The sequence below is a fragment of the Callospermophilus lateralis genome, chromosome 1 (assembly GCF_048772815.1).
Source record: "Callospermophilus lateralis isolate mCalLat2 chromosome 1, mCalLat2.hap1, whole genome shotgun sequence".
Lineage (NCBI taxonomy): Eukaryota > Metazoa > Chordata > Mammalia > Rodentia > Sciuridae > Callospermophilus > Callospermophilus lateralis.
Window position 1 is genome coordinate 157255608 of NC_135305.1, and position 21793 is coordinate 157277400.

Below are 21793 nucleotides of genomic sequence, written 5' to 3' on the forward strand. Positions count from 1 at the left end.
TCATGGACATATAGATGAAATGGTCTTGAAAGATCGGGAAGGTGAAGGGCAGGTGCCTTAAAGAGGAGTTGCTGAAGTCTGAGGAAGTGGTAGCGGGGGGAGGAGGCGAGAGGTTCACCAGGGGGTCCCTTTACTAGGTCATACAAGGGTTTGGCTAGAAGAGCATAATTTGGGATCCAGGCCCTAAAATATCCTGCTAGTCCTAGGAATGACAGTATTTCGGCTTTCGTATGAGGCACCGGAAGATTAGAGGGGAGTTGCCTCCTATCTAGTGTTATTTCCTTTTTTCCCAGTGCAAGGCAAAAGCCAAGGTAGGTGACAGTAGACTGGGAAACCTGGGCCTTGTTGGGAGACACCCTATACCCCTTATCTGCCAGGAAATTGAGAAGCTGGGCGGTGTGGGATTGAGACTTTTCCCAAGAGGAACTACATAGAAGAAGATCATCGACATATTGAAGGAGGGTAGAATCAGGACAGGTGGGGTGGAAGGATGTGATGTCCTGGGCAAGAACCTGGCCAAAGAGATGGGGACTATCCCTGAATCCCTGCAGAAGGACGGTCCAGGTAAGCTGACGAGAATGGCGGGTGTGAGGATCAGTCCATGTAAAAGCAAAGATATTTTGAGACTCTAAAGACAAGGGAATAGAAAATAAGGCATCCTTTAAATCAAGGACTGAGAAGTGGCTAGTAGTAGCAGGGATCTGAGAGAGAAGGGTGTAGGGGTTGGATACTAGCGGATGAATGGGGACCACGGAGGAGTTGACGAGGCGAAGGTCTTGAACCAATCCATAGGACCCATTGGGTTTCTTAACTGCCAGAATGGGGGTGTTGAAAGGAGAGTGCATAGGCCTAAGATACCCCTTCCATAATAAGTCCTGGATGATGGGTTCTAACTCGAGGAGGGCTGTGGTTGTAAGTGGATATTGTGGTAGATTAATGTATCTTGAAGAGTCCCAAAAAACAATATGAATAGGACTGCATTTAGCCACAGAGGGTGTAGTTGTGTCCCAAACCTCGGGGTTAACTGGTTTAGATAGTCGTGGGAGACTGCATGATGGACATGTATCTGTCCCTAGGGTCATCATGAGGAAATGAGAGGTGGGGGAGGTAAGGGTGATATGTGAATGGTGACCTTCAATAGTGAGAGTATGTCCCTTCCCAGAAGGGGAATGGGGCAATGGGTCATAACAAGAAAGGAGTGTGTAAAGAACAAAAGGGATCCCTGCATATAGCATGATAAGGGGGGAATTTTTCGAGGGAAAATCTGTTTACCTCCTACCCCAACAATAGGAGTTTTCGAAGGAGTGGTAAGGCCCCAATACTCCCTCAAGACCGAAAAAGTGGCACCAGTATCCAAGAGGAAGGTAATGGAGCGTCCATCCACCAGGAAGGTGACCCTGGGCTCTTGCTTCTTGATGGTTATAGTCGGGAGGGAAGGCCCAGGGCTCTGTCAATCCTCCTCTGCCAAGCCTAGGAGAGGCTGGGGTTGCAGGGCGGCTGACCAGCCTCCCCTCCGGGTTGTTGGACAGTCTGACTCCCAATGTCCCCTTTGGTGGCATTTTGGGCAGGGGGTGGAGGGTGTCCTTGGCGAAGGACAAACCTTGACCCAATGTCCCTCCTTACCACATTTGAAGCAAGCTCCAGGGGGTGTCTTATTAGGATGGTGTGGTGATGGCCTTCCCTGAATGACCTGGGCCAACATTTGGAATTTGGCGTTTTCAGCCTTCTGCCTGCGGCATTCACTTTCGTCTTCCCTACCATGGAAAAGCTTGAAAGCGACCATGAGGATTTTGGTCTGAAGGGTAGCAGGGCCCTGTTCAAGCTTCCTAAGCTTGGCCTTAATGTTGGGCCAGAAAATATGTCATTAAGACATGGCGACCGTCAGGGGTTTCTGGGTCGAGGTTTGTATACTGTTAGAGGGCCTTAGTTAGTCTATCCAGGAATTCTGAAGGTGTTTCTTCCTTCTTCTGAATGACCTCCTGCACCTTTTGAAAATTAACGGCCTTGCAGGCAGCCTTCTACAGGCCCGCCAGGAGGCAGGATGCAAAAAGGTCACGAGAATGCAAACCTCCAGGGGTGTTGTAATCCCACAGAGGATACTGCTCCGGGACAGCGTGTGGGCCCGAAGGGTGGTTGGGATTGGTTCTATGATTTTCATCGGCCTGGGCTAATTCCCAGACCCGTCAGTCGCCTTTCCTCAGGGAGAAGTATATAGGCCAGGAGCATATAAATGTCGTGATGAGTGAGGCTATATGCTTGCAGAACCCACTGAAATTCCTGAATGTAAGTGGTGGGGTCAGTGATGAATGAGCCTAGCTTCCTTTCTAACTGCATAAGGTCCAACATGGAGAAGGGCACATGTACTCGGTTAACACCCTCGGGGCCAGCAACCTCACGAAGGGATGCTATCGTCATGGGGGTGGGAAGGGGTTCCTTGGACCTGGTAACAGGAGGGCTGAAAGAGTCGGTCGGCGACAGACAGGAAGAAGAGGAAGGGGAAGGGGACAAAACGGAAGGCTGAGGATCCATGGGATCAGACGAAGGAGGAGGAGGGGATGGTGGGAGAGGAGGAGCAGGTGGGGCTGAGGGATAAAGTGGGGGTTTGTCTGCCGGGTCAAATGAGGAAGAGTCCACTAGGTCAGGAAGGTCAGGAGTGGAAGTAGGGGAAGGGAGGGGTTTGCGAGCAAGGAGAACTTCAGAGGGAGAGCAGGAAAGGCAGAGTGCAGGGTGCTATGCGAGAAGGCTAAAACCTTCAACGTAGGGAATTGCCTTCCATTTTTTCAGATGCTGGCAGTAGTTAAAAAGGTTCCAGAGAAGATCTGGATCTAATAAGCCTTCTAGAGGCCAATGATTGCCATTATCCAGAGGATATGTAGGCCAATCTTGGGTACAGAATTTGATCAGGAGTTTGGACTTGATGTCTGGTGTGTGAGAGTGTGTGGCCAGATTTTTTATTGGACATTTGAGGGGTGAGGTTTCAGGTATGGATGAGGAGGTGCTCATGTTCATAGAAAGAGAGAGAGAGAGAGAGAGAGAGAGAGAGAGACAGAGAGAGTGATAGACCCAACCTCATCTTTTCTTAAAATTGGGAGCCATCTTGCCACAAAGCCATGAAAAGATAATTTCGGCTTTACTATAAATTACTGCAAATTCTGAACCTGCTTGGAATGCCTGCCCGTGCCTTGAACTCACCCATGCCTAGCTCTCTGACCAGGTAGCAGCCCTCTCTGAAACTTAGTGACACCTCATAAATATTGGCCTTCCCTGGCCAGACAACAACCCTCTCTGAGGCTCTAATGGTCCTCATAAATTCTGATGTTGGGGCCAGCAAAAAATGTAAACTACCATTAGTGTGATGCTTGTCAGAGTTCTGTTATCTGTAACCCCCCTTTGTGTAACTTTCTGGACTATAAGGCTGGGCTGCAGGAAAGCTGGGGGGCTGTCTTGTTCCCGCCGTTTTGGGAGGGAGAGGCAGTCTGGCTGGTGGAAATAATAAGCTTGCTTTAATTTGATTGGAGTCAGTGGTCTTTTCTTGCGTCCTGGTCTAACAATAGGGAGAGAGACTTCGGGCCTGAAAAACGATCAGCAAGGGCTAAAAGGGCGTCCCCTTCTAAGACCTTGGGGATGGTGGAGACTCTAGGAAGAGTCGGGAAACGAGAGGCAATGAGGGTCGTCACCCAAACTGCAACTCTCCAGGGGCAAAAGCCGGAAGCCACGAAGAACCTAGTACTAGGATTTACTGGTTACAGAAGGAGAAGGAAGAAACAGAGAGGTCTCTCACCTGAACCCAGAAGCCTCACACCCCAAAAGAAAACGGGTTGTCAGAGAGTCCACTGCGGCTGTAAAGGCCTTAGTGGGGTGGGTTCTCTCCCCTCTACCGGGCGTCAGGAGTGTGCCAGACGATCACAGTCCGGGTTCTTGCTATAGCCCGTGGAGGGTGACAAGCCAGGAGGGGAACTCACCTAAGCGGGATCAGTGGTGGGTGTAAAGAGCCAGCGCCAGAAAAGGTGGACGAGATGTCTCCTGGAGCCGGAGATGGAGCTCTGTTAAAATGAGCTCACCATCTCCAGGGTTTCGGGAGACAAATCACCGGAGAAATTCCAATTCCTTTCAAAAGGCTATGTGCTTATATAGCTCTAAGGATAGGAGGCAGGACTTAGATAAACGGGCGCTTGTTTATTGGTAAGTTCTTCCAGATGTCAGTTCCAAAGCATACGAAATTAGTTCTTATTGGGCTGGGTTTTCCGCCGGCGGGATTGAAAATTGGCACGGAGAAACGGAGACACAGGAAGAGAAGCTGCCTGGGCGCCATGTTAGATAGGGCATATATGACCAACAGCCCCTACCCGACCTCAGCCCCCTTGTGGGGTGACTCCTTCCAGAAAGAGGACCCTCTTCTCGCTGGCCCCATCCTCCAGGGGAGGGACTCTCATTCCATCGAGCCCTTTCCATGGGTCACTACCCACGCCCGCCACGCTGGAGGCTGTCACCGCGCCCCTGCACCCGCGCCTGCGGTCACTGGTCCCTGAGAGGGAGGTAACCCTTTCCCCCATCCCGGGGGGTGGTGACGCCTCCCCGGGCCCGCGCCGCCTCCTTCCGGGCCCTCCCCCGCGACGGACGGCGGGGCGGCGGCGGCCGGGCCTCCTGGGCGGGGCTCCGGCGCGGGGACCAGGCGACGGGGACCAGGCGGCGGGGCTGCGCGGCGGCGGTCGGGGCCATGGCGGGCTGCTGCGCGGTGCTGGCGGCCTTCCTGTTCGAGTACGACACGCCGCGCATCGTGCTCATCCGCAGCCGTAAAGTGGGGCTTATGAACCGGGGCGTGCAGCTGCTCATCCTGGCCTACGTCATAGGGTGAGCGCGCGGTGGGCCGGCGGGGCCGGGGCGGGGGGTCCCCGACGGCCGGCAGCAGCCCGGCGCCGTGAGCCGCGCGGTGCACCTGCCCACCCTGGCCACATGCGCGGTGCACACACCCGGGCTCGGGCCACCTAGACGGGCTGTGTCCGGGCCTCGGCGACGGGAAGCTGCTTTGATTTCAGGGTGCTGAAGGGAAAGCCTGACTAGACCGTCATCTTGCACGTTTATTTCTGACTTGCTCCTTGATGGCCCTGGGCTGTGGGAACTTTGCTCTAAACGTCTGTTTCCTCTTTTCACTTGCCATTCTGATGACCCACTGACAAAACCAAGGCTTGGGATTTCCATTTGGTTCCTTCTGAGTCTGTGGCTTCCTCTCCTTTCCTTTGATCACTATGTGGTAACCCAAGATAGTGGAGAGGTCGCACTTCCCAAAAGTGTTTAAAGGACAGTGACTGTTTTACAGCATTGTTTGGGGCGGAGGGTGTGGATACCTGCTTTAGCATAGTCATTCCCCCTTGAGCCGCTTGTGTTTATATATGCCCTGCTGCCTCGCTAAATGTTTGATTTAATTGAATGCACCTGTTATAGTGTAATTCAACCCAGGGGAGGAGGTAGCAATTACCTTGCCAGCTGGGCTGTCTTTCAAGGTGGAGCATTATGGTGTCTACAGATGCTGGGTTGACAGATACATCTGCTAGGTCACTTTCCTAAAAGGCCTAGAGTAGTGGTCCCCAAACTGCTCATTGGAACCTTTTGGGAATCTATAGAAAATATTGATTGATGGCTCTCATCCCAGACCTTCGGATTCGGCTATAGAGTATGGCCAACTCCCCAGCTGATTCTTATGTTCAGCAAAGTTGGCAAACGGGTGACCTGGTGTTTTGCAAATTTACCTGATTAGGAAAGATCATCTGGGGCTGGGGATGTGGCTCAAGCGGTAGCGCGCTCGCCTGGCATGCGTGCGGCCTGGGTTCGATCCTCAGCACCACATACAAACAAAGATGTTGTATCCGCCAATAACTAAAAAATAAATATTAAAAATTCTCTCTCTCTCTCCTCTCTCCTCTCTCCCTCTCTCCCTCTCTCTTAAAAAAAAAAAAGAAAGAAAGATCATCTGAGGAATTTTTGAAAAGTAACAGATTCCCCCACCTTGGGGTGAAGTTTGGAATCTGTTTACCCTGCCCAGGGGTATTCATATAGTCTGGTAGTTTTGGCTTCCAGCATCAATCAGCCCTGCAGCAGCTGGTACTGAGTGTTCAAGAGTATGTCTTGCTGAGGTACAGTTCAGTGGTGAAGTGCATGCTTAGCATGCATGAGGCCCTGGGTTCCATCCCCAGCATCCAAAAAGTTAAAAAAATCCAGGTAGAGACTCAACATAAGAACCTCCTGGGCTATACCTGGGTTTGGACTCATTAAGTCTTAGGGATGAAATAGTTCCAACATGACCAGCATCTCCCCCACAATGGTTGTGATGCACTCCTGCAGAATTTGGGACCAGAAGTTCTAGGCAGCTTTTAGGTCTTAACTTTTGTTCTCATGAGAAGATCGGTTCACTTCTACCTTTGGGTACTTGTAAAATTCTTATACCTTAAAGAAGCCACTAGTCACAGATGGCTATTGAACACTTATACATTTCTACTCCAAATTGAGATGCACTGGAATTGTAAAAATATACACTGGATTTTGAAGAGTACAAGAAAAAGTAAAATATCACATTGATACTTTTTGAAATTGATGACTGTTAAAATATTTTAGACATATTGGGCTACCTAAGAATTATTTTTTTCTGTGTCTTTTTACTTTTTAATGTGGCCTCTAGAATTTTTTAAATCACACATGGGATTCACCTCATGTTTCTAGTGCATTTCTAATTGCTTCTTGTCCTTTTGGCTAAGATCAAGTGTAGTGCAGTTCTGTGGGGTTCTTAGAGAGTGTTGTCTGCCTTGATTATGAGGGTTTTAAAGTAGTAGTGCCTTGCTTTTAGACATCTTGCTATAATCAGAGCCAACTCTGTTCTGAGGAATGGGCTTTTTTTTTTTTTCTTTTAAAACTTTTTAAACTTCCTGATCTAGTTAATCTTTGAAACTGTGGTCTCTTCTCCCAAACAACTATTCCTTATAGAGTCTGAACCCACAGTCCCCAGTCATCTAATTCAGTTATCAGTCACATGATGAGGAAATAATCACATGATAATGACTGGTACGAAACAATCTGTCTCTGATTTCGCAACTCCCTGTACTTGGTAGTAAAATAATGATGACCTTCCTATTGAGTGGGAGCTTTCCAGCAGCTGAATTTCTAAAAGGCCCAAAGAGGAGGACTTGTCAAGGGAAAAGCCCATCTCTAGGATGGGCAGTGAACTTGGAGATTCCTCAGATCAAATAAACCCATAAATAACCCAGTGTCACACAGTTGATGAGTGGCAGAGTCAGGATTTGAACTTGAACCAGAAGCCCTTAAGCCTCTTCTCTTACCCATGGTGCTCCCTCTAGAAAAGAGAATCCCACCTTGACCTTTCAAGGTACTTTTTTTCCCCACAATAACTTTATTTTATTTGTTTATTTTTATGTGGTGCTGAGGATGGAACCCAGTGCCTCACACGTGTGAGGCAAGTGCTCCACCACTAAGCCCCAGCCCCAGCCCCTCAAGGCACTTTTTATAGTAGTTTGTTTCTTTCTCCCAAGAATTCAGGTCACATGTATGATTCTCTTTTCTGAAATGAGAAGGTTACTGTTATTTTGAGTGATTAAAAATGCGAAAGCATTTGTGGGTTGTGGTTAGGACACCAAAACACACTTTGGAAATAGAGTCTCAGTTCACAGCTCAACTTGGCTCTACCGCTCACTAGGCATAACTTTGGCCAAGTGGCTAAACCACTCTGGGCCTCAGTTCTTCCCATCTATCATATGGAAATGGTCATAGAGCTTCACCATTGTTATAGAATTAAATGATTTAGTGTATGTCACATGCATAGAATAATGTTTGTTTCAACCCACCACTGGAACGTTATAGCAAAAAGAGCTCCTCCCCACCAGAGCTACTAAACATATGCCACGGACTATTATTACTATTATTTCTAGAATCGAGAAGTGCTAGGATCCACTTCCCTTCCTTAGAAGTACTAGATGCTAAGATTTCAAAATTCACTAGTTTGGGTTACTTGTGGGTTCGTTTGATCAGAGCAGTCTCCAGATGGACTGCCCATCCTAGAGATGGGCTTTTCCCCTGAGGAGTCCTCTTCTTCAGGACTTCTAGAAATTCATCTGCAGTAAAGCCCCCATTCAATTCCAGTTTGACACCTGGATGCTCAGGGCAGGATGGCCACCTGTGTGTCTCCATTCCCTCCTCTGTAAATTGGAGATGATAATAATGATACTTGCCTCATGAAGTGGTCAGGATTAAATGAGTTCATACATATAAAGAGTTTAAAGCTGTGCCTGATCCTAAAATCACTCAAATGGAAACTATTCCTATCACAATGTGTCATCTCTTGGTCATTCCCATAGGCCCCAGTGTATTGAAAATGCTCAAATATCCAATAAAGACAGTATTCATTGAGCTTTTCCTCTGTGATACTGGTGCTTTTCCTATACCATCTCATTTATTTCTCACAAAATAAATAAAGGGGCCACTCTTCCCCTCTTGCACAAATGGAGGTGGAGCCTCCAGAGGTTAAGCAGCTTTTGCAAAGTCGCAATTAGGAAACATGGTGGTACTTTCAGCCTCTGGCTGTCAGAGGCTCCCTAGCGTCCATTCAGATTCTCTGGATCCTAATGGCCACTTAAGAGGCCTGTGTTATTTTATAGGTGGGTGTTCGTGTGGGAAAAGGGTTACCAGGAAATGGACTCCGTGGTCAGCTCAGTGACTACCAAGGCCAAAGGCGTGGCTGTGACCAATACTTCTACACTTGGGTTCCGGATCTGGGATGTGGCTGATTATGTGATTCCAGCTCAGGTAGGTCTCCTACTCTGACCTGTCTGATACTGAAGCCTCCAGGTGTCACTTTCTCTGTACTAACTTGTCATGCCTGCTTAATGATCGGTACCCAGGGTTCTAACATCTGTGACACCCAGATCGGTTGTTTTAGCCCCAGAAAGCAGCACAGCCATGTTTCTTTTGGGCTTCAGGTCTAAGGGGTATCATTCAGTCAGCTGTGGCTCTCCAACTCTAAAGTGTGGCTGGCCTCAGATGTCCTTCCATGTGGACATATTGGTCTGTCTCAAGCTCTAAAAGGTAAGATAGCGAACGTCTTAAATCCTGGGAGAAGTTCACGGGGAAAATAGCACCTTCCCACATTTTGCATTTGCTTTATTATCTGACATCTACAAGGTCAATCGTCTCTGTGAGTGTCTACCACAGTTAGAGGCCAAACCGCAGACCCAAAGGAGATAGCACAGGATTCCATTAGGAACAAAGTCAGGGGAGAAACTGATGGTGACATTCTAGTCTCCAGCCCATTATATTTTGGTGTTTTTTTTTTGTTTTTTTTTTTTTTTTTGAAGGCATTGGGGTTTGAACCCAGGGCCTCAGTAGGCAAACACTTCACCACTGAGCCACATCCCCAGCCCCAAGCTGCAAGTTAAATATTGACTCTTTAGCTATGCGCCACACATGGCCAAACCCTACCATACCCCTCCAGATGGCTGATGTGTGCAGTGCCCATGGTGGCCAAATTCAGATGAGTTGCCAACTCTCTTTTTCTAATTGGTACACAATTGAAAAAAGGGAAGCAGAGGCTTCAGCAGCTCTCCAGTGTGTCCATTCCCCTGCCTTCCCAAGAGAATGGTCTGGTGGGGTCCAGAGAGAGGCCAGAGCTGATGAGCTTTAAAGGTGCAATGGAACGGGGTGTCCTGGGGACACCTGTCCATGCTCCCCGTGGAGGCATGGCCCCATCCTGGCAAGCTGTGGGACTGTCCTGCCCAGTCTGCTTTAGCCAAGGAAGGAATGAGCCCTGCTTCTGCCCTGAGTGGAAAGGACCGCCCAACAGCTCTGCCACCTGTCACTCATGGGAGCTGGGGCTGTGTGAGCCCCATGGGGCTCTCTGCTCTCACTGTGTCCTCGGGCTTCTCCGTTGAGGGAACCCAACCACTGCATCTACTTGGCTCATCTTCAGACTGAAGTTTCCCTAAATTTGAAATAGATCAGAGGAAACAAAAAGTAGACCACACTGAATTGTTGGGAGTCCAGCTCAGAGAGGCTCAGGAGCAGCCTTCCCTCAATCTGCGACAGGAGTGTGTTTCTCTTCGACACTTTGGGGACATGACCGGGTATTAGGAGAGACTCCCACCTTGGGCCTCCTCTTGTGGCCATTTCCTTGTCTCTGCAGGAAGATACCTACCATTTCGAAAGCTTCTGCCACCTTGACATATTGGGGGGTGTCCACAGTGACCTTGGTCCCTGAGACGGCTCCCAGAGCTGACTGCTCTTTTCAGGAGTATGAAATGAAATGCTGGACGCTTCTGGCATCTCTTTAAAAAAATGCCCGTGCCCAGTGGAGGGGAGGGGTCCAACCAGAACCTTCTGGGGTCTTTGTCTTTAATTCCTTATATTAGGTCCTTATATTAGGAGATCATAATTAGCAATTTTTGTTTGCGGCAGTTCTGGGGATAGAACCAGGACTTGCACACACAAGGCAAGTGCTCGACCACTGAGCCACAGCCCAGCCAGTACTTAGCAACTCTTCAGTATCAGCCCCAGCAAGTGGCTTTCCAGAAACTGGACCAGTGCTTTGGCACCTTCAGATCTACAAGCAGAAAACAGAACCTTGTCAAGGTCAGAAATGTCAGAAATGCCCCTGAACTTCTTCTCTAGAATGTTTTATTTCTTTTCAATTATAGTTATAAAAGAAAATTCAATTATAGTTATAAAAGAAAATAAGTCAGGAGGATCTCAAATTCAAAGCCAGCCTCAGCAATGGCGAGGTGCTAAATAACTCAGTGAGACCCTGTCTCTAAATAAAATACAAAAATGGGCTGGGGATGTGGCTCAGTGGTTGAGTGCCCCGGTACCCTCCCTGCTAAAAAAAGAAGTCAAGTTTGAGGCCTTGGGAGCTTTGTGTTTTAATACCTCAGAAGTCATTGGTTGACAGAGCAAGTTTTGAGCTACTATTGGCTCTTTTCCCTTAATAAGTCAAGATCTGTTGAGGATCTGTTTCAGATTGTAGATTCTTTAAAAATTGAGGTAAAATTCACATAACAGGAAAATTAAACTTTTTTTGCAGGGGAGGAGGGCTTGGAGATTGAACTCAGGGACATCCTTTTTAGTTTTTTTTTTTTTTTGAGATAGGATCTTGCTAATTTGCGGAGATTGACCTCAAACCTTGCAATCCTCCTGCCTGAGCCTCCTAAGTCACTGGGATTACAGGCATGCACTGTGCCCATCAGAGTTCCTATTAGGTCATAAACTCTCATGGGAGAGAACAGGAGACCATAATATTCACTTTTTTAAATCATCCTATTAAGGAGATACCTAGCTTTTTTAATGTCCCAGCCCAACTTCTCTGAGGGTGATCTGACAAGGCTCCCTCCCTCTCGCCCTCTCTGCAGGAGGAAAACTCCCTCTTCATCATGACCAACATGATCATCACCATGAACCAGACCCAGAGCATCTGTCCCGAGGTAGGTGGCTCCTTGGGGAAGCCCTGGGCCTCACACCCCACTCTCCACAGCCCCAAGTGAGTGGCTGGACCACATGGAAATTGTTTTCACTCAATCTCCTTTGTTTAGATTCCTGATAAGACCACTGTGTGCGAATCAGATACGGACTGCACTTCTGGGTCTGCCGACATCCACAGCAATGGTAGGAATGGTTAGTAGTGACCCGTCAGCAGATGCTTAGCCCCAGGAAGGCAGCTCCTGACAAGATCACTGACTCTACACAGCATCTCTGAAAGAGAAGTCTCAGGGATAAATAAATCCTACCTATGCCCAGCGGACTGGGGGTGGAGCTCAGATGTAGAGGTGAGCTTAGCATGGCTGAGGCCCTGGATTCAATCCCCAGCACCAGAAAAAGATCCCCCCACCATTCTCCAATGCCACGCAACCCCAGGTGAGCCTGATGTCAGAGGAGGTCCAGGGACCCTGTGTCATTTGAGTCCCAGAAGCCAGCCCAGATCTTGCTGCATTCTGTGACTTGGTATCACTTTGGTCCTGAGATTGCAAAGCAGAGATGTGGCCAGCACTAAGGCAACCACCTTCCAGTTCCAATTTCTGGACACCCTAAGTCCCAGAATTAGAATCGTTGCAGACTGGCTACGTAGGATGTTTTGGGGGGCTTACTCCCTACCTCACAAAGGGAGAAAATAGCCCCCTGTAGACCTGGCTCCCCATCCCCACCAGGAGTCAAGACTGGAAGATGCGTGCCGTTCAATGGGTCAGTGAAGACCTGTGAGGTGGCAGCCTGGTGCCCGGTGGAGGATGACACACATGTGCCAAAGTGAGTTCTGCCTGAGAGCGCCCCCAACCCTGGTTCTACACCTTAAGGGAGGCAGCAGGGAAGGTTTGGGGGCCGTCTGTGTGTTCTTGGTGTCTGGGACAGCAGTCCTTAACCACAGAGCATCAACCTTCAGTGGTGAGGTGGGCCCCAATTGGTCACTTGTGATAAGGGTGCAGTTTGACTTATTGTATGTTAGGACTCCGTCAGCTGCAAATAACTGAAAGAGACAGATCTCAGTGCTTTATCATGGGTATACACACACACACACACAGCAGGGGTACTTCATCATTCAGCTAGCCTAAAAGACCTAGCAGGGCTCAATCTGAGGCTCAGAGACCGTCTGTCCTACATCTGGCCTCTGTCTCTTTCCATGTCAGGTTCATTTGTTGGACCCCTGGCATAGCCCCAGGGGGACCTCCCTTTCTAGCTGTGCAGAGTCTAGACCTGTCCATAATCAAGTTCTGGGCTACATCCCTTGATCTGTCACCGTGGCTGGGGGACAGTTTGTTTCTCAGCATGCCTGGGTCACATGTCCACCTCTAGAGTTCGGGCTAGAGTCAGCCTCACCCAAATGACCCAGGCTGAGAGTAGGGGAAGTGTGACTTCCAAAGGAAATCTGGGGTTCCATTACTGGAAAAGGGGGGACAGGAAAATAATAAAAATTTGCCAAAGGGTGTTCTATAAACCAGAGCAGGTTGGGGGTTGCCCTAGGATAACATTCTTCCCAGTTGCAATTTGCTGTAGTTTGAATGGGTGGAGTCTAAGACCTTCCCTTGAGAATTCCTACTGCCTGGGGCTTTGTCATCCGGAGATCAGACTGAAGGCCAGGGGAGCAGGGAGCTTCTGCAGCTCATCCTGGGCATAGAAGAAAACATGGAGACTGCTGATGTGGACGCAACAATGAAAGGAAGGGAATCCTAGCTTTTCAGAGTCAGAAAGATCTCCCAGAGCTGTGCTCTCCAGCACGGGAGCCACTGGCCAAGTGTGGCTGCTGAGTACTTGAAATGTGGCTGGGTCTTCTGTTGGTGTGAAGTACACTGTAGGATCTGAAATTCATTATGAAAAAAAAAAAAAAAGAATATAATATGTACTTAATATGTGGGTTACATGCAGAAGTAATATTGTGGATATTTTGGGTTATTATATAAAATTAATGTTGCTATTTTTATTTTTAAATGTGGGTACTAGGAAACTTTTAATTATAATGTGGCTTGTAGTGTGCCTCACAGTACATTTATATTGGATAGGGGTATAGTAGATCTAAGTCGGTGTGAGACAATTTTTAAAAGCAAACCAATGCAAGAAATTGCATTGAGTCACATGATGAGAAAGATATTCCTATTTCCATTTTGGATGGAGTGTCTTTATTACCTGTCACTTGCTTATTTCCATTTCTCACACTGAACAAGCCCCAGATTAGGAATGTTGGGCATAAAATAATATTAACTACATGTTTTAGTAACATTGTTTTATTTCATTATATTTATTTAAACAATGACGGCTGACCTGATGTGAGTGATTTTTGTGTGTGTGCAGTGCTGGGGATTGAGCCCAGGACCTCCTGCATGGTAGGCAAGTGTTCTACATCCCCAGTCCTTTTTAAAAGATTTTTTTAAAAATCTTGAGACATGGTCTTGCTGAATTGCCCAAACTGGCTTCAAACTTGTGATCCTTCTGCCTAACCCTCCCAAGAAGCTGGGATTACAGGCACATGCCACCACACCCAGCACAAGTGATATTTTTATGGTCATGAGGGAAAGTTTCATTTCAAAGTAAATATCAATAAAAAATGAGTTAGTCTTAAAGGTGGAATCAACCCAAATGCCTATCAGCAGAAGAATGCATAAACAAATTTTGGTGTATACATAGCATAAAATATTACTCAGCCTCATAAAAAGGAATGAAAAAAAAAGAAGGCAACATACTGTTACTAGAAGTAAAAAAATAAAATGCATTCAGATAGCTATGTAATATTTCTAATACACAGACATGATTTACAGTGTCACTTTGTCAAGACAAAAGTGAGGTGCAGCATTTCTGGCATTTTCTGTTCTCTTCTGCAGAAGCACTAGGTCTAGAGCTGAGTCTAAGCTGGCCTTCTGGATCCTTCCCCTGGGAGGCTGATGGAGAACCTGAGGGACTGAGAAGCGGGCTGCTGTCTCGCAGCCTCCCTGGAAATCATTCCCTTTTACAACCTGGGTGAATCTTTAAAATATCACTGAGTAAAAGAAAACAGACACAAAGGCCGTATGTTATTTGATTTCATTCATATGAAATGCCCAGAATAGACAGATCTGTAGAGATAGCAGAGTGGGGTCTCAAGGCACTAACTCCCGGGTGGATGTGCAGGTCCTCTGGGGCGATGCAAATGTTCTGAAACTAGATAGAGGTGACAGTTTCCCAACATTGCAGATGCACTAAATGCCACTGAATTGATTGATTCTTAAATGGTGAATTTTATGTTGTGAATTCCACATCGACTTTGTTTTAAAAGGTGAGTTGATCTTAAGTATTGCAGACAGGGTGCAAAGATGTAGCTGCAAAAGCTTTGAAATGGAAAAATGACAGATGTTTGCAAAGCTCTGCAGAATCCCTGCCTCTTGAGGGAATGGGGACATGGAGCCCGAAGGACCTGCATTGCTCGAGGCCTTTTCTTGACAGCGGGGACTCAGCAGCCTTGTCAATGGCTTTGCTCCTGTCCCTCCACTGAAAAGACCACTGATGTCATTTGTAGCTCCACAATTTACACCTGGCTCAGGGAGCTGCCCCAGCCCCTCCACAGAAGACTTAGCCCGGCGGTGCCAGATTCTCCCATAGACAAATCCACAAAAGAAACAGAATCCCCTTGGGCAGGTTCACCTGGTAGTTAGCTGGGAGTCCACGTGGCACCATTGGGAGGAGGCAGGTGTGCCGGTGGCGGGGGCAGTACTTGTGTACTTTTCAGGTGAGGCCAGGACGCAGCCTGCAGGTGAACTCACCTGTGCTGTGACCTGTAAAGTCCCATCTTTCTAGCATCCCTTCCCCAGAGTGAGCCTGAAACTGGCAGCGGCCGGGAATGATTTCCAGGGAGGCTGTGAGACAGCAGCCCACTTCTCAGTCCCTCAGGTTCTCCATAGGCCTCCCAGGGGAAGGATCCAGAAGGCCAGCTTAGACTCAGCTCTAGACCTAGTGCTTCTGCAGAAGAGAACAGAAAATGCCAGAAATGCTGCACCTCACTTTTGTCTTGACAAAGTGACACTGTAAATCATGTCTGTGTGTTAGAAATATTACATAGCTATCTGAATGCATTTTATTTTTTACTTCTAGTAACAGTATGTTGCCTTCTTTTTTTTTTTTTTTTCAGGCCTGCTTTTTTACAGGCTGCAGAAAACTTCACTCTTTTGGTTAAGAACAACATCTGGTATCCCAAATTTAATTTCAGCAAGTAAGTGGTGTCTGCTGTGAGTTCACCAGTAACTTGGAGAAACTTCTGGCCCTTCTCTGGGGTTTTCCTCACAGTGGATTTCTGCTTCCTTCTGGCTCTAGGAGGAATATTCTTCCCAACACCACCACCGCCCACCTCAAATCATGCATTTATGATGCCAAGACAGATCCCTTCTGCCCCATATTCCGTCTTGGCAAAATCGTGGAGAACGCAGGGCACAGCTTCCAGGACATGGCAATCGAGGTAGGTGCAGGCCCTGACTTCTCACAGTCCTGGACATTTCTCGTATCCAAGCCGGCTCTGACAAGAGCCTGGGTGTGTCTGCTTCTGTCCCACAGGGAGGCATCATGGGCATCCAGATCAACTGGGACTGCAACCTAGACAGAGCCGCCTCCCTCTGCCTGCCCAGGTATTCTTTCCGCCGCCTTGATACCCGGGACCTTGACCACAATGTGTCTCCTGGCTACAATTTCAGGTGGGCATGAGCTTGGACCGTCACTCACTATGAAGGGGGAATGATGGATGAGTTATTCCTCCATGGGGGCATCTGTGCCTCCAAAGACTAGCACACGGGCAGCACCCCAGGGCAGGCTGTGCAGGAAGGCATGTGCTTGGGAGAGCGCTCGAAGCAGGGTCTTGCTCTCAGGTTGAGCCTGCCCCAGGCTCTCGAGGGTGCAGTGGGTGCAGGTTTTAGGCCCAAGAAAGGCCTTTGCTTGTATCTCCTGATGAAAATGCTGTCACAGTAGTTTCTCTGGGCTGGAGTAACAGAGCTGACTGCCTTGACAGAGATGTGTTCTCTAGGTTCTGGAGGCCAGAAGTCAAAAATGAAGGTGTCTGCAGGGCCAGCCCTCCACTCCCAAGGCTCTAGGCAGAATCCTCCCCATCTCTTCCAGCCTCTGATGGCTCTCAGTAATCCTTGGCCTGCAAATGTGTTGCTTCTGTCTGTCTGCACGTGGCCTTCTTCCCTCCATGCATGTTTCTGGTGTCTTCTTGTGAGAACAGTAGTCATATCAAATTTAGGGCCCACCTAAATCAAGTACAACCTGATCTTTACTAATTGCACCTCCAAGACCCTATTTCCAGTTAGTTATTTACAGTCATATCCATAGGTTCTGGATGACATGAATTTTCAGGGAGGCACTATTTAATCCAGTGCAGCTAGTCATCTGATAAGAGAGCCAGGAGCATATTTTCCATTTCCTTGAGGCAGCAAAATCTGTAACTGTGTACTTTTTCATATGCCCCTTGAGGAATTTTCCCCAAACGCACTTGCTCCTAAAACCAGGCCCTGCAAGGAACACTGAAATGGATCAGCAGAAGTTTTGTGTTGCTCTTGTCTCCCTCTAGTGGTGGCATGTGGTATCAAATGCGCATCACATTGTCAGAATCTCTGCAGATCTGCAGTCCCTTTGAACCATCCCACTCCCTGGTGGATGGCAGGGCAGGTATTTGACTCTTCCCTAGGAGTTAGGTTTATATTGCTCTCTCTACCAGCACACAGTTCTTGTAGAAACCCACAAGCTTGGATCAGAACACTAGAGCAGAGAACAGCTGGTGGAGCCTCAGCCAATACCAGTCCTGCTGAGTCTACCAGGCCTGGACCTCAACATGCAAGCCATAAACCAGCCAGATCCCAGGCCTCAGGTTTAGGCCTTGGCTCCTGGAGGAATGGGACCGCTCTCAGTGATTCTCCCCTCCACCATTCCTTGCTGGTTTTTTGTTTCATTTGTATCTTTGAATTTTTATGGCTGAATTAAGACTACTCTGTGAGCAATCACCCATTAAAGTCTAGAATCCAGTAATTTCTATATATTTACACATATGTTCAACCAGTCAGTTTTAGAACATCATCTTCAACTCAGAAACCCTGATCCCTCTAGCTGTCACCCCTCCCACCCCGCAGACATAGGCAACCACCTGTCTACTTTGTGTGTGGCTTTGCAGATCTGGACTCCTCTGTTAATGGACTCATATACCATGTGTCTTTTCATGACTGGCTTCTTTCATTTTGCTTCATTTCTTCAAGGTTCATTCATGTTGTAGCAGATAATAAAGCTTCACCTCTTGTTATGGCCAAATAATATTACATTGTGTGGATGGACCACATTTCATTTCCCTCTTCATCTGTTGATGGATCAGTGGTTCTTAGTTCTTTTTACTTTTTAAAGGTGATGCTAAGTTTTGTGACCACACAATGCAGTCTTGGAGATTGCTGCTGGCTGGCCACATTCTCAGTTAGTGGCCAAGTCCCCTTGAGAGAGGTAGGGAAGTCAGATGTATCAGGAAGGACACTGAGAGCAAGGATATTCGGGCTTATGCTACCTTATGGAAGGAGAGGGAAGACAGAGGGGGGTCTACCTGTGCCTCCAGCACCCTCCCTCTGTAAGAGACTCACTGCATCCTGCTCTAACATCCCTCTCCCGGAACCCTGTGCCCTTTCCCTCTGACCTGCCCTATGCCCACAGGTTTGCCAAGTACTACCGGGACCTCACTGGCGTGGAGCAGCGCACGCTCATCAAGGCATATGGTATCCGCTTCGACATCATCGTGTTTGGGAAGGTAGGCCTGCCACCAACCCCCTGTTGGCTGTTGTGGGGACCCCGCAAGGACAGGGGTGTCTTTCTGCCTTGCATCTGCTCTCCCCTACCCCTGTCAGAGCTTTTCCTCTTCTTCTCCTGTCACATGCAGGCTGGGAAGTTTGACATCATCCCTACCATGATCAACATCGGCTCCGGCCTGGCGTTGCTGGGCGTGGTGAGTGGTTGGGCCTCCCCAGCAGTCAGCAGCACTTTCTAATCTAGAGCCTCCAGGCTTCTTTCCTTGCCCTTCCCCACCGTCCCTCCTCCCAGACCACTCCCCTCCGGGCTGGGCTGTCCTTCACCCCCAAAGATGAAGGTGCTTTTCCTTCCTGTAAGAGATTCCAGACTTCAGGGGGAAGTGCACATACAGAGCAGTAGGAGCTAAAGCACTGGGCTCATCCTCTCTACCCTTGCTATGTGCAGGCGACGGTGCTGTGTGACGTTATAGTCCTGTATTGCATGAAGAAGAGATACTACTATCGGGAGAAGAAGTACAAATACGTGGAAGATTACGAGCAGGTGGGCACCTCCTGTGCTCCCTGCAGGCAGGGAGCCTCTTGTCCTGGGGAGGGAAGCCCGTGTCCTAGGCCGCCTGGTATAGCCCTTGGACAGAGGCTGGTGCTGCTCTGGCAGCTGACAACTCATCACCTCAGGCTGGCAGTCAGATGCCAGCCTCGGCGCCTGCTCTGTCTCTGGACCACCTGTTCTAGTATTTACTTCAGACTCTTCAGAACCTACTTTGGTTTCGATTAGTGATCTCTTGAGTTAGTCATGATAATGGGACCACCTACATCCTCACGGTAAACTCACCTTGCTTAACAAGAAGGGTTAGGTACCCGGTTCTAGAACCAGCTGGAGTCCTCTTGTGAAGGGCTGTCCAGAAGCCCTCAGGAAAACCTCCCTATTCCTGCCTGCCTCAGATGGTCCAGGGGCAGTGACTGCTGGGTGGACACTGACCTCCTTATCCCTCTTTGCAGGGTCTTGGTGGTCTTGGTGGTGAGACAGGCCAGTGATGCCTACCCGACACCTGGGCTCCCCGAAGCCCTCATCAAGCACAATGAGAAGGAGGAAGAAATGGCTGCTATGTCACCCCAGAGAACATTCCAGATTCTGATTCACTCTCCATAAGTACTTAGGGTTGCCTGGTCGCTCCTACATTTTGTGTGTGGGGGTTCATTTGTCCCATGGGCACAGTTGATTACCAACCAGTGTGTTGTTGGCTGGGGTGAGTTGCTGGAGCCTTCTGCAGGCCCTGGGGCCAGCTTTCCTCAGAAGCTGCAATCTCCAGCCCTCGTGGACGAGGCCAATCCTATGAGGCATGGCAACTACATTCAGGCACTTTGTAAGGAAAAGAAAGCCTCTAGGCTCGTGCTCCCTAGACTTTAACAGGCCCAGGCTGCTGCTCCTCTCCCCCAAACCAGGAACATTGTCCTTGCAACCGTGGTACAGAGTTGGCTCTCTTTCTCTGAGAACAGCTGTGTAGAGATGGTTGAAGATCAAACATTAAAACAAGTGGTTTTTCTTATTCCTCGCATGCTGTCTCCTAGCATGGGCTAGAGCTCTCCTTCCTTCTCTTACTTCAGGGAAGTTAATGTGGGATTGGGGGAAGGTGCCCACATATTTGCCTGATGACAGGAACAATTACCATCGTTTCTGCCCACATGCAACCTTGCAGCGAAGGCCACTTCCTGGAACGGCCAGTCCTAACAGCAGCCTCACAGTCAGATCGCCTCTCCAAAGAACTCTCCTGGCAACAGCTGCACACACATCACAGTCTGCGATAAGCCCCTGCCACCAAACAACTTCTGTTTGGAAACATCTTGCCTGCACTTCTCCTTTTTAGTCTTGCTCCCCTGGGCCTCAGCCCCCCAGCCCCCCAAGGCCATGGCACACACAGTCTGGGTTGCAGTGACCCCTGAATAAACCCCTCTGCTGATATTTCAGGTTGACAATTTCAAGTAAACCCATTTGTTGTCCAGCTCTGTCCTCAGGAAAGGTCTCTGAAACAATCCGTCTCTGCAACTCAGGCATTTCCCCTGCCTGGCTTTTCTCTTAAAGCCTAATTAAGCGTTTTGATCTTCACTAAGTTGTACGTTTTTTTTTTTTTCCTAGTGGCATCTCACCTGTGCTGGCATTTTTTACATAAGATGGCAGTAGTACACTGTAGGTGGCACAATTTTAGGGAACATGGAAGTGGCTCATCCCCTTCTCTGTTTTCTTCCCAAGCCTCCAACTCAAAGCAGGATCACCTGACCTCTCGATGCACGTGTGCCATGGTAACGGAGCTACTTCCAGCTGTAACTTCAACTTCGTGCTTGATTCTGCATCAGGGGTTCAGGATTCCTCCAAGGGAGGCAGCCTGCCCCTCCCCTTCCCCATGAATCACTTCATTTCCAACTACTCTGGGGAATACTTTAGAAGTACTCTGCTTCAGCGGGAAAAAATGATCCACCTGGACTTTTCTTTGGGGGTGGGGGTGGGGGTGGGGGTTGCTAAATACTTTTCAACAATGTCATGGTTCAGGCCAGGTGTGGTGGCACCCACCTGTAATCCCAGCAACTCAGGAGGCTGGGGCAGGGGGTGGCAAATTTGAGGCCAGTTTCAGAAACTTAGTGAGACCCTGTCCAAAATAAAGGGCTGGGGTTGTAGCTCAGTGGCACAGCATGGTTGGGTCACCCAAGGGGGTGAGGAGCTGATTCATGTGGCCTTTTTAAAAATGCTCATTTGGCACTGGGGATGTGGCCCAGTGGTAAAGCGTTCCTGAGTCCAACAATCCCCAGTACCCTCCCGCCCCCCAAAAAAGTGAGCTAGAATCTTTAGGAATCGTGATATGATCTAAATGTGTCCCAAAAAACTCATGTGTTGGAAACTGAGTCCCCAGTGCAACAGGACTGGGAGGGAGACTGGGTCATAGTCCTCGTAAATGGAACTAGGTGCCATATAGAAAGGGCTTGACGAGGAGCTCATCCCCTTGCAGCCCTTCCATCTCCTGGGCACATATGGAAGCAGGGAGCAGCCCTCACCAGACCCCAAACCAGCCAGTGCCTTAATCTTGGACTTCCGAAAAACTAATTTCTGTTCTTTGCAAATTACCCCATCTCAGGCATTCTGTTATAGTAGCACAAACAGACAAGACAAATGGTTTGTCTATTACCCTGCAGCTGAGGAGTGATGGCAGTGGTCTTCTGTAATGGAGGGCTGCATTTGACCTTCTCTTTTCTGAAATGGAATGCAAAGGCCAGTCGGGGTGAGGAATGGGTGTTGGGCAGCATTGCTGATTTCACTCACCAGTCTCATCTTGCTTCTGACCATGTCCCTTCTCACTGGCACACCCTGGTGCCATCAGGAGTCTTCTGTGCCCCTGGAGCTCTGCTCCATGATGCACCTGTGTGCACCCCTCCTCCCTTCCCTCAGATTTGCAGTGGGGTCTTGGGATAGCAGCCCCTTGCTCCTGAGTCTTGAAGGCCTGCATTTCAATGCTTTTCTGCAGCAGTGGAATGGG

The 21793-nt window shown here is 48.7% G+C and overlaps 1 protein-coding gene across 3 annotated transcripts; it reads left to right on the forward strand.

Moving 5' to 3' along the window:
* The first annotated feature begins 4616 nt into the window (after window positions 1-4616).
* Window positions 4617-19816, forward strand: P2rx4 (purinergic receptor P2X 4). 3 transcript variants are annotated; one of them, XM_076850396.2, is made up of 12 exons: window positions 4617-4851; window positions 8661-8808; window positions 11400-11471; window positions 11580-11661; window positions 12192-12288; window positions 15632-15712; window positions 15814-15955; window positions 16051-16121; window positions 18178-18271; window positions 18401-18466; window positions 18715-18810; window positions 19269-19816. In XM_076850396.2, exons 1-12 carry the CDS (start codon window positions 4718-4720, stop codon window positions 19302-19304), a joined length of 1119 nt encoding a protein of 372 aa, XP_076706511.1. In that variant the 5' UTR covers window positions 4617-4717; the 3' UTR covers window positions 19305-19816. The 3 variants fall into 3 exon arrangements, with proteins under 3 accessions (XP_076706511.1, XP_076706421.1, XP_076706602.1); XM_076850306.2 differs by having other exon boundaries at window positions 4619-4851; window positions 11580-11652; window positions 16051-16187; XM_076850487.2 differs by having other exon boundaries at window positions 4621-4851; window positions 16051-16187.
* The last annotated feature ends 1977 nt before the right edge of the window (window positions 19817-21793 follow it).

Coding starts and splice junctions, on each gene's coding strand:
- P2rx4 (XM_076850487.2), top strand. CDS start 4,718: ATGGCGGGCTGCTGCGCGGTGCTGGCGGCCTTCCTGTTCGAGTACGAC. Junction 11,472..11,579: donor CCCAGAGCATCTGTCCCGAG/GTAGGTGGCTCC, acceptor TCCTTTGTTTAG/ATTCCTGATAAGACCACTGT. Junction 16,188..18,177: donor TCTCCTGGCTACAATTTCAG/GTGGGCATGAGC, acceptor CTATGCCCACAG/GTTTGCCAAGTACTACCGGG.